The sequence below is a fragment of the Typopeltis vanoorti genome, chromosome 5 (assembly GCF_054136105.1).
Source record: "Typopeltis vanoorti isolate ZY-2024b chromosome 5, IOZ_Tvanoo_1.0, whole genome shotgun sequence".
Classification (NCBI taxonomy): domain Eukaryota; kingdom Metazoa; phylum Arthropoda; class Arachnida; order Uropygi; family Thelyphonidae; genus Typopeltis; species Typopeltis vanoorti.
The window spans coordinates 65,013,687-65,026,751 of NC_143553.1; the positions used below are offsets into that span (position 1 = coordinate 65,013,687).

At 34.4% G+C, this 13,065-nt stretch overlaps 1 protein-coding gene across 2 annotated transcripts in view; it reads left to right on the forward strand.

Annotated features, from left to right (window-relative positions):
• The window catches only part of LOC150106481 (protein neuralized-like), a 174,262-nt gene extending 167,410 nt beyond the window's left edge, over positions 1–6,852 (forward strand). For both annotated transcript variants that reach the window (XM_090393147.1, XM_090393148.1), the window contains exon 7: positions 6,330–6,852. In XM_090393147.1, coding sequence (XP_090249273.1) covers positions 6,330–6,520 — 191 coding nt within the window. In that variant the 3' untranslated portion in view covers positions 6,521–6,852. The remainder of the gene's footprint in view (positions 1–6,329) is intronic.
• The last annotated feature ends 6,213 nt before the right edge of the window (positions 6,853–13,065 follow it).

Here is a 13,065-nt window from a genome sequence, read left to right on the forward strand (position 1 = left end):
GTAGAATGTGGCCATCCCAAGTCGTGAAATCACGTTGACGGGCTTACCAATTTCATGTTGCTTTATAACATAACATGCAACTTCGTTTTAAGATCAATTGCTTGTCTCTTTTTCTGTGATTCTTCACTAGGTTATTGGATTGAGTGTGTAGCACAAACAAAATATCATGAAATATATTTAACAATAAAAGGCAGTAGATAGCAAGACTTTTCAACAGACACCTAGTCTGTCCAAAGTAAAAGGTGATAATTGATGGAAATTTTTCCACTTGGCTATGCTACCAATTATATTTGGTTTAATTCTTTATTCCAAGTGTAAGCAAACGAAGTTTGCATCTGAAGTATTTTCAGGACTGGGGCAACTCGTGATAAAGGTGGTATAAGTTCTGATCTCTTGCCTTAGTATCCCATAATGCAAAGCACATCTCCCTGCAGACATGTATAATGCTATGCATTAAGGGAAGGGTCACTACCCAGACCGGTTTCGACCTTTATTGAGGTATCGTCAGTGGGAGCCAGACCCAGAGGTGGTGATACTAAGGTGGAAGTAATGCAGAGGTCATTATTGGCTATGCTACCAATATATAATTGGTAGCATAGCCAAGTGAAAAAACTTCCATCAACTATCTATAATTCAGAGAATTTAATAAGGTGTTGACACCTTTTGGCAACTGGTATATGGTGATATGATTTCTGCATTACTTCCACCTTAGTATCACCACCTCTGGGTCTGGTTCCCATTGACGATACCTCAATAAAGTCGAAACCGGTCTGGGTAGTGACCCTTCCCTTAATGCATAGCATTATACAGGGTGTTCGGGATAAATTTGACATATTTATAATTAATTATATTTTTCCGTAAGTTACATGTATTAACACACACTTCTCTTCATTTAAAAGTTTGGACCCTTCTTCATTCACATACAAGATGTCAGAAAGGATGGATAGCTGGAACCCACCTGAATCATGGAAGAGAATAACTTGTATCATGATGATTCGTGCCCGCCATCAAAATAAGGATATTACGACTGCTGCCCAATGCTCCCTGAATACAGTAAAAACAATCAGGCATGAACTAGAGACTTGCAATGGTGACTACGAGGATGTAGCAAGAAGAAAGATCCCTAGCAGACGATCTGATTGCGTTCGTACAGCAGAATTCCTCGCAAATCTGCAGGAACAGGTGTTGAAGAACCCTGGCATTGGAATTCGGGCTTTGTTCGTGGAGTTGCTAACTGTAGTCAAGCCCTGGATAACAAGGGTAGGCAATGGTAGGCCGTATGTATGGCAGCAGGATTCGGCCCCTTGCCACACCTCTGGGAAAAGTCAAAAATGGTTGTCTGAAAATTTCTACGACTTCACCAGTCCAAATGTTTGGCCTCCAAACTCCCCAGACCTTAACCCCATGGATTATTTTGTATGGGGCGCAGTTGAAAAAGACACCAATCGCACTTCCAGTAATACAAAAGCCCAGTTAATGGATAAAATTAAAACAGTTTTTGCGGCCCTTCCCAGGGAGACTGTAGCATCAGCTTGTTCGAGGTTCCGAAGCAGAATTGAAGCTGTGATCGATGCTAATGGTGGTTATTTTGAGTAAATCTTGTTGATAGTATTGTAATTAACTCTGCCTGTAATGTTTTTTGTCAATTCATTAAATTTAATAGATACAAAGAAGATTTTCTTTTTCCTTACAAAACTGTCAAATTTATCCCGAACACCCTGTACATGTCTGCAGGGAGATGTGCTTTGCATTATGGGATACTAAGGCAAGTGATCAGAACTTATACCACCTTTACCACGAGTTGCCCCAGTCCTGAAAATACTTCAGATGCAACCAATTGCTTACACTTGGATAAAGGATTAAACGAAATATATACAAAAGATAATTACAGAACTTGGTACATACACACCAGGGAAAGAAAGTGGAGATCAATTTAATCTTAGTGATTAATCTTGGTGACATAACCAGGAAGAGTTTGTTGATAGGAAAGAAATTTAGATACATGGTTGTATTTCTTGAGGATATTTGAGGTTTGTTCAGAGATGTCTAAAACATAAAGAATTTGATTCTCTGTACCAGTTCTGGATGTTATAACTTGTAGGAGTCAAAAATGTGCTGTATCTTCTGTGGGGGAAAACCATTCTGTTGCATAATACACTCGGAGTTGTTTAGTTCTAGTTTGAGATCCTGAGAGTTGAGGCAGACAATGTGAGCTCAATTTAGCAGTTTCGATTATGCTTATTTTTTGTGATATATCGAATCTTGCTGTATATGTATATATATGTGTATATATATATATATATATATATATGTGTGTGTGTGTGTGTATATATATACACACACATACAGGTGTCCCTCGATGTTACCACGTTAATCAAATCTAATAATCAGTGGTAAAAAATACAATTCGTTCATAATTCGTTTTATATGGTACTCTTTTAGAAAAGATAAAAAATGAATGCAAAGTAAATGTTTAATAAATACTTGTACCTACATTATTTACTGCAATTTTTTTTATCTAAAGAAGTTATCAAGAGTTGTTTGAACAGTTTTAGATTTTTTTTTCTTATCGGCATAAATTCTACGATAACAAGCAAAATGACTCTCCAGACCCCGGCAAACAAGCAATAAAACAAAGAAAAAAACACTGCAAATACATGATGGTACAAATTAAGTGGATATTGAATCCAACATTATTTCATAGCCGAATATATAAAACTAAAAGTTTCAGCGGATGCAGGCATAAGTAGTGCCTTATGGGCAACTCATAGTAAAGGTGGAGGAAGCTCCAGATCACTTTCCTTAGTATTTTCCATAATGTCAAGCACATCTCCTAGAGGACATGTATGATAAATAAGAGTTAGCTCTCCATTTCAGTAATACATGATGGTTTATTTATTTCCAGTTAATATCTAGAAATTATTTAACAAAGAAATAAAGAAAAAAATAACTAAACCAATACTATACTGGCACTAGAGGTTGCGGTATCTCTCAGATACAATTTACTGTCAAATATCACAAATCTTTACATAACATGTGTTAAACCAAACTGACAGCAAAACACAGTGCGGAATATCACTCGTAACATATGCGTGCGCAGCTACTCATGACCTCCAAGCTATACACTGAATTATGTAAGAATATTTATATTTAACATTCTGCACGTATCTCTCAGATCAGCTGCGAGCTCGTTAATCAAAACTCTTGTCGCAATTAATTTCGCCATGTTAATCAAATCCTGCGTTAAGCAAGGGATACCTGTGTGTGTGTAGCAGACAGTGAAGGTTAGTTTACAATAAATGGAAGTTGTCAGTGCATCAGAAGGAGAGCAGGATGTCTAAAAAAGGGCTAGTTTTCTCTCCTTTATTTTTAAATCATATCTTTTGTGTCCGGGCTTATTAAATGATGTTTTTATTGAATAATTAAGCTGGTGTTCACAGAGAGCACATTGTTAATACATTCCAAAACATGGTACAATCAATAACAATAGCAAAAAAATTATTTAAATAATTGTTTAAACAAATAAGCTTTGGAAAAGCGAGAAAAAGACTGAAAAATTTTAAAAATTAATATCTCTGCTTGTAACAGACCAAACCCTTGGTTTTTTTTTTAGTTTTGTAGGTAAATGTATGTACATTAACGGAAAATTAATGACAAAATCGTATCTTTAAATTACAATAATTATTTTTGCAATTGAAAGTTGCTAATTTTACAGCAATCGTAAAAAGGTAAAAAAATGGTATAAATGCATGATTTTTTTTATTTTATTTACATGATTTATTTAATAAAAATATTCAATTCAAAATGTATCATTTACATTACTTGCAACAGATTGCATGTTTTGATTAGTTTGCAGAACAATGTTCAAAATATCGTCCATTATAAGCAATCTCCATGCGTCTAATGGACAGTGAATATTTAATGCATCTTCTGATGGAGACAGAAAATGCATTTGAATATTTGATGATCGACAACCATGTGTTTCCGGAGCATTTGAAGACCACTTATGACCATTTCTACTTCGAATATAAGGTCTTCGTCCCACAGTTGGAGTAACTTGAAGTTTTCTTTGTCGGGTGAAAAAATTATTGCCTTCTTCTTCTTCTGTTTCTAAGTGTTCATCTTCTTCTTTGGACACCTCGCTCTTGCCATAATTAATAGGCTCATGCTCGTGGAGAGAATAAACAATCTCATTTGAATTGCGAAGAGCCATTATTGAAGCTAAAAATTTCAAAAAATTAGCATTTCTCAAAAACTTTTTTTTTTTTTTGGCTAAAATTGTAAAAAATTTTTACAATTTTAGCTAAAATTGTACTGTCTGGTGATATTTTGCACAAAAATATCACCAGACAGTAAAAAAATGAAAAAGAGCACAAACTCAATATTTCATTTGACACCCGTTGCTAATGTCAGTGGAACTTTTTTGTCCTTCAGCAACTCCAAGGCCTCTTTACACCTGAAAGGACAAACCGAAACTAACAGACTACCAGCCTACTTTGTAGTGCTCGGCCTAAAGTTTTTTTTACCACTATCACAGATGGTGCTACCTGTCCCCCCCCCCCCTCTTCTAATTTAAAATATTTGTGGTAAAACTAGTTAAACCAAAATGCTGAATATTTGCAAGTAGTTGCATGCACTTACCACTGTTATTAAAAGTGGAGCCTGTGGTTGCCAGGGAAACATCACATCAGTCTATCATTAAATGAAGCATTTTTTTTAATAAAAATAATTACAATGAAAGTGGGGCCATTGTAGCTCATTTGTAGGAACTCCACAATGTTTGCTCTTCTGTTGGAAAGACCCTAGGTGGATTCTCATTAGGGTTTGAGAGGAACATTAAACTCTGGTATCTAAACAGATATCCAGCCAACATCTAATTACAGACCAAACATGGCTGAGCATCTGATACAGCAGAAACAAACAGCTACTATGATTGATTCTTGCCATGTTTAAAGTATGCTCATCACTTAAGTGAGAAAGGCCATTTAAAGGTAAGCTTCATTCCTGTGTTAAATGATGTTATGCATATTTAATGGTTAATTATAAATATATATCCTCTTAAACTCCCCCGTCCCAGTCTGTAACATGACTGGATTGTGCTGTAATTCAGTCCTGTTACAGATTGCTTCAATGATGCAAATCATCATTGAGCCTACAACCTATTTGACTGTTGTAAAAGCCCTACTGTTTTGACCATAATTTAACCTCTTATGCAATTCTGGCTTATCTTGAACCTATCAAAACTTCTGTAAAAACTGGTCAATAGGGAAATGCAAAGAAAAATTTTGCATCTCCCTATTAACCACTGAAATTGAGCCAAGATTTTTGATAGTCTTGAGGAAGTTAATCCATTTTATGTTTGTGTATATGTCTTGAGAGCTGCTGGATCATACATACATTTTCATTATATGCAGGGGAAAGGTACCGTGTTTGAACCTTTCTGTAGGGTACTAACAATTTCCTCTGCATTGACTTTAAATTCCTTTGGTCTGAAATATGCTCCGTTCACAGAAGTCATATGGACATTTATTCCCCCCCCCCCCCCAAAAAAAGCAAGCTTGGAGGCATTTTTGCAATCACATTTTAAACCATGATTGTGTTTCTTTACCAGAAATAAGATTTTAATTATCACTAACTCCAACTTAATAACGTTTCATGTGTAAACTAATCAGATACATTCTTCCTTCTAGCGTCTCCATTCTTCACGTCTCTTATCACCACAAATTGAACCTATTTTATGTGCTTCCTTTAGAATTGCTGCCTATTATATCACCAATGATCGATAGTTATCTTGTGTCTGAAATGGTTGCTTTCATATTTTCAGTGCAACTGATTATCCTCTTGGATACATGTTTATGTCTTAATTTCATGTCAAGTTGACTTCCTATAGATACAAGGAGCATAGTCATGAAGTTATGTACAACACTTCTGTATTATCATGCTTGGGTAAAGGATAAGAACAGAAAAATAATTTTTTGGCAAGTATAAGTCACAACACTGAGTAAACTTCTGTACTGCTGTTTGAGTATATTAATGGAATGTGCAATCCCAGTGTGCTCTAACTTTGTTACTTGTTATGTTTTTATCATGGATTTAATTGTAGGAAACTAACTTCATGTAATAAATCACTATGTTTTTACCCATTTATAAGTATATTTCTGCAAATGCTAGAATGTTGTCTAATTGTATACTGATGCCATACATTTAATTGTGAATGATTATTGTCAAAGTAAATGATGTTAAGGTTAATCATTTTTTATTCAAGTTGAACATGCAACGACATCATTAATATTGGATTTATAATAATAATAATTTTTTCCTTCCAACAGAATCAGCTGACTTGCCAAGTAGTGAGTGTGTAGTGTGCTGTGACCAGCCGGCTGATAGTGCACTCTATACATGTGGACATGTTTGCATGTGTTTTACTTGTGCCAACCATCACTGGAAAGGAGAAGGTGGAGGACAGTGTCCCATTTGTCGTGCTAGCATTCATGATGTTATAAGGATTTTCCGGAGTTGATAGAGAGGCTTGATGACTATATATCACTAATGCAAATCCTTAACTCCTGGACTTGAAATTGTCACCTCTTCGGCAGAGTTGTTACCATTTACTATGACAGTGAAATCAAAGTGTGTGTGTGTATGTGTGCACTTGTTTGGGAAAATATGCATATCTAGTAGGATAAGTGTAAGACATGATCATGGAATTTCTGATCAAGAACTGTTTTTTGTTTTATGTGTAAATAGATTCGAATCACCTCTTTTACTTTATTGTTGAAGTGTTGGTTTGCCTTTTGCTAAAGGAAATTAAGCAGGTAAAGATTAGTCAAAGAAACAAATTACATAAATTTATGAACTTGAATTGTTATTCTCTATAGTGTTTTGCTGTTTACTATGAACTGCCATAAAACTGGTACATGGCACAGAAGTTATAAAGTGTTGCATAATACATAACACATACACACATGCCTGTGAATTGACATTTACCCAAAACAGTACCATTTTAGTATTATTCTCCTCCCCAATAATTATAAGGTACAACAGATTTTTTCAAGAGTGAAGAAGAGTTAACTGATCATGTTTTTATTCTCTTGGTGTTATATTGGAAATTAATTTACATTTAATTGAATGAATAGCTCATTTGCCAAATGAATTTTTTTTTTTCATCACTGAATCCTAGCTTTTTTATCTAATGCAGCCTTAAGAGAAAAATAACTTTCAGATTGTGTTCACTACATTGTAATTATCACTTTAGAAAATTGTTATCAAGGGAAAACAAATTAAAGTAGATAATTGCTTCACATGTTCTGTCAGGATAATTTGTGTTAACGTCAATATGTGCAAAATTCAGGAATGCATTAAGTGTTATCTATTTTCTGCAAAAGTTTGCAATACCGATGATTCAGTTTTATTAATTATATTGGTCTGGTTGTATTAAATGAAATAATCAATCCAGTGAAATAGTCATCATTTGGATGATTAGCTGCTGCACCTTATAAATCAGATATTTAAGTAGAGCATTGTAGCACTACTACTTGGAATTATTAGTGTGTTCAGGTAACAATCGTGAAAAGCATATAATGGAAAATATAATTCTTGTTGATAATTTTAGAATTCTTTTGATAAAAGAATGAAATAAATATAAATAAAGCAGAAATGCCATGCAAGTTCTTGTCCTCATGTAATAACTCTGCTGTACTGTCAAAATCTCACTCCCATCCCAGAAATTGTAGGAAAAGAAATATTAGTTCATACAAGACCATGTATGGCAGTGTATCCAAAGAAATGCAATTGACTCTTATTATAACATAACAGAGGTCTTAACTAAAGCTCCATTGGAAAGATGCTATGTTAAAAAGAAATTCAGTAGAGCAAACTCTACTATATAACAAACTATTTTTGTAGTCCTGGTGAGTTAACTATCTGAACATCAGAATTTACACTGTGAAAGTAAGCATTGTCCTATCACTGTTGTGCTTTCATTGGTTAAGTTTTATAATTCATTATATTGATATTTTTAATATTCTAACTCTTAAGATACTATCATGCTCATGGACATTATCATATTTGTTTGTTCTATAAAGTACTGGAGAGAAGAGAGTTTCATATTTTTTTAATGCTCATACAATGATCAACAAGATGAAAATCTCTTCCCTGTATTCCTGAACTTTGCAGATTTTTTTAAATTTTTTTTTTTAGATCCATTTTCTAAGGATGTGAGCATGGAAACTACACATCAAAACTAAAATTTTCTTCCAGAGAAAAAATTAGTACTTGTAGCAATTTTAGATTAAAATTTGAATTCCCATTTTAAAACAAGAAATGATGTGCAAGACGATATATCTAGAGAGATCCTCTTTATAGTAAAACTATAAACTGGTTTCTTCAAAATCAAGAATTAAAAATGGCCCATTTGATAGTTTTTAAGCTTTTTTAATGCTGCATTGAGAATAAAGCTTTGATCATTCAGTCAGTTTTTATTATAGCAAACACTACATCATTGATAAATTCATTAATGATACACTAACAAACTACCATTGGGTGGGGGCACATACAGCCAATTCTATGTCAGAGAAATTCGTTATAACAAACTGGTCCCTACAAGTTTGCTATCACAAGAACTGACTAATTGTCTTTTTTTATCCTAAGTTTATATTTCTTTGACTGACAATACTAATCACTTAAAATGAGATTCTTAGTTTAATCTTTAAATTAGGTTCTTAAATATCTTTCTCTTTTAAAAACTTAGTTCAGAAAATGTGCATTGACTTAATTACTTTCAAACTTTTTTTTAGAGTAATTCAAATTAAAGGTACTTACACTTTTATATTGTATCTTTGCTATGTGCATTGTTAGTGAAGTAAAATTATTTAAAAGCATAAATTCATATAAAATTTGTATAAAAATGTCTTATGTTGATAGTGCAATTTATTAAAAGTATTATTGGACAACTGGAAAATTTTACTGATGTACAGTTTTTTATAACTGTTGTAATGTAATATACTTAAATATTGCTGCTGAATGTCAAATATTTAATTTTTCTTGCTGTACAATGCAACTATGCTCATTCACTTATTTTTAACAGATCCACATGTAAATGTCTATTACATTTTGCAATGCAACCAATATAAATTTTCCACATAAAGAGAAGTTAGTCACAATTTGATTAGTGGAACATCTCTGACTTTGCAGCTACTCATTTAAGGTCAGTTCTGAGTGTTTATGAACATAACTTATTATTCTCAGGACATGATTTATTTATTTCTGTGAAGTGGTGATATTTGTTCAGCCAGTTGGACTACAAATATAGTATTTAAATAAGTGAAATTGAAATCTTCCGTTGCATAAAAGCAGAGCTTTTCCCTCAGTGGTTGGTTATATACACATAAGAAATATTTTCTTGTGTCACAGCATCCCAGGTAAGCTGTTCAGTATATTCACCAAACACACCTCTCTCATAATTAGACTGCAGTTGATATTTGCCATTTGAGTTTTACTGTATACTTATACACAGCACATTTGATAAATTAAAGATTGTTTTTCTTGTGGGATAATTTGCCTCTTGATGTGGATCATTATTTCCACAATACCTGTATGTGGTGAATCGTTTTGTCTTATTTTTACAAAAGTCCTATTAAAAAAAATGCATTCAATAGCATGAGCAATACTGGGGGGGGGGGGGGGGGGTATGCTAGACTTTGAATATAATTCAAAAATGAATTCATGAAATAAATATATGTATATATATGAAAAAAAATATGAAATATAAATTAAAAAAAAAAAAAATTATTTCTAATGGTCACCCTGGAAGAATGAAACCAACTTTCGTAATTTATTATCAAGACTGCTGTCCATCTCCTTCGTGTAAGCTAAACCAAATCGCTGTTTGCACTCGTATCTATGGCACTTCTTCCATGAAATTAAATATGAATGTTCTAACACAATTTCTACTGTTGTGGAAGTCGTGAGGTCGTGGTGAGGAGAATCTAATTCCCAGTTAGAAGACTACACAATTCTTTTCTCTCATTCCCTTATATCAGTTTCTTGAAGCAGTAACATTTTGACAAGTTGTCAGAGTCATAAATGCTAACAAAATTCATAGATATAAAATAGTATTTAACATAACACTTATTTCACGATGAGTATCATGTAATATCATCAGAGCAAACACACAAAAAGATGGACTGTTACATGAAGCAGGAATGGAATAAAAACAAATGTGTATTCTTGCTACTGCTGTCCAGCAAGTAATAATACTATTAAGAACCTATGAGGCAGAATATAAATCAGTCCATAGGCAGTAGAGCACAAAGGCTTGTTAGTATATGTAAAAGGAGGGGATGCAAAAAGGCCATTTAAAAAAAAAAAAAAAAAAAAAAAAAAAAAAAAAAAAACACCGACTTTTGCAGAATTGTATGTAGACATTAAAATAATCATTACAATAATTAACAAGGTAACTATTTTCCAAAAATTTTAAACCATCATTCAAATTAGGTTGATTGTGGAGGGTTTTGGTAACATTCTTTGAAGAATCTCTCAAATTTGAAAGGACTTGTATAAGGAATTTTTGTGTTGTTCCAAAGGATCCTGAAGCTATGTGCTCTTATCTTATTTGTGGATGTCATCAATATGATCCGGCTTTCCAGAATAGAAAAGATCACAGGAACAAAAAATCTGGTACACTCCTGGATCAGCTGAAGAGAGAAAGTTTATCTTCATTGGAAGGTGGGATAGAAATGTTTATTGCCGTTGAAAGTAAATGGGATTAAAAAAAAAAAATGCATTCAGAAAGTCTTTGATATAAAGAATGGAAATCCTATTTATGTGATAAGCTATATTAGTAGGAAAGTAGTTATCCAAAATGTGTAATTTGGATGGGGAGTAATCATTGATAGTATCTTTAATAAATTCTTGTCTGAGAGAGTCTTCAGAATGGATCATGTGTCGTGTGGACAAATGGGCTTGATATTCTGAATTTATGAGGAGTGAGCGCTTACTGTAAATGTAATCTTACAAGCAGAAAAAGCAAAAGATGGGAGCCATCACTCATGATCAAAGTTTAATAGAGTAAAACAGCACTAGGAAATTATTATAAATAGTATTTAATGCTTCCAGTATTTCATCTCAGTTATAGAGACATTGTCAGGGAGTATAAAATAAGACTTGTAACACACACACACAGGCAGCACAAAACTAGCATGTGGACGAGGGTAACCCCACCTAGTTAGGACTAGATAGGTACCCTAGGATGTAAACTGGGATCTTGAAGTACTAGTGTTTCTCATATTTTGGGAAGTTTTATGTACCCATATTTATTTAAATTAGGTTGATATTTTTAAGAGCAGCAGCTTCTAAAAATAGTCTTTCATTGCTAAATTTACAGTGATGGAGCATGGTCTTTTTCCAGTTGTTTCTGTGAGCTTTATCTAAAGCATGGTCTGTAAGGCCAGATTGACCATAGTCATGACTGAAGATGGAATTTTTATGTTCTCCCATTCAGATGGTAGCTGATCTTCCTGTCGCTCCATAATAGGCTAACTTGTAGGAACAAGGAACCTATGTACACCTTGAACTGAAAGGGGGGGAGGGAGTTTGTCTATTATGGAAGAACCTTAAAATACATCTGCAGACCATGCTTTGGATACAGCTCACAGAATCAATTGGGAAAATGCATCATGCTCCATCACAATAAATTTAGAAGCAAAAGATTATTTTTAGAATCTGCTGCTACTCTTAAAAATCAGCCTAATTTGATTTTTACTAAATGGTTTAAGGAAATTACAACGTATACTAGGATATATATTAAAATAAATTTTAATACACTTCCAATATTTCGGCAATGTCACGTTGCCATTTTCCCAGGAACTTAAAAACAAGACACGTGCATGCAGGCACAACAAACAGTAAATGAGGACGAAGCAGGAAGCTATTCTTTGTCCTAAAAGTCCTGATGGTGCCTCCTAGCAGGCAATGTTGGTGTTCTTGGCCAACTGGGCTGAAGGTCTTCTGATGTAGGTTTCCCCAAATTTGGGGCAGTCTCATGCAACCAAATTTGTTGAGTTTTGGATTGTTTCTTAGGGCTGAGGCTGATTCCCTGAAAAGCCTTATATTTGAATTTACTACGGTGTATTATCGTGGCTTTCTTCCTTTCTTTTTGTGCTCAGATTTGGTCACCTAGGTTTCTTCTTGATGGGGAGGAGGTGGAGAGGATCCAGAGGCGAGTGACCAAGATGATAGCAGGTCTGTGGAATGAACCGTATGAGAACAGGTTGAGGATTTGTGGGTTGCAAAAATTGGTTGATAGGCGGAGGAGGGGAGATATGATTGAGACATTCAAATTACTGAAGGGTTTCTATAAAATTAATTCAGAAGATATTTTTGAGAACATGGCTGGTTGTGGGAGGACTAGGGGACATCCATGGAAACTGGGCAAAAGTGTGGTTAGTAAAGGTGTTAGAGCTGGGTTCTTTACTTTTAGAGTAGTGAATGAGTGGAATGCGCTCCCTGAGTCTGTAGTGGATGCTGTGACAGTGAATGAGTTTAAGGCGAGGTATGATAGATACTGTATGAATGTCAAATAGTTGTGATGAATATGATTTGGGGCCTCCCTCGATGAGTCTAATGACTCCCTGGAGTTGCCCGTAATAATAGTAATAGTAATAATTCTGTGGCGGGTATCCAGCGCATGGGCTGCAAGACCAGATGTAGTCCTTGTATTCTGAAATTAGCAGTCCTGCCTGTTTGGCCAAAGTAGGACAGCTTACAGCTGCAAGGGACCTGGTATACACCAGGTTGATCTTTGGTGAAGTGGATAAGGGATGCCAATTTTTTATATGGTCTGTAACAAGAAGTTGTCATGTTTTTTTAAGGATTTTTGTAATTTTTTCCGAGGTGCCTCAGATATAGGGTATGGTGTTGGATTTAGAGTAATCCTTGTTGTGAGGGGGGGGGGGGGGTTGTGGTTTATTGGTTTAAATAATCCAAGCTAAACTTCCTCCCGATATCACAGCCCTATTTCAGTTTCACAATGAACTCAGGCTATTTTGTTTGGCAAGGAAAATTCTA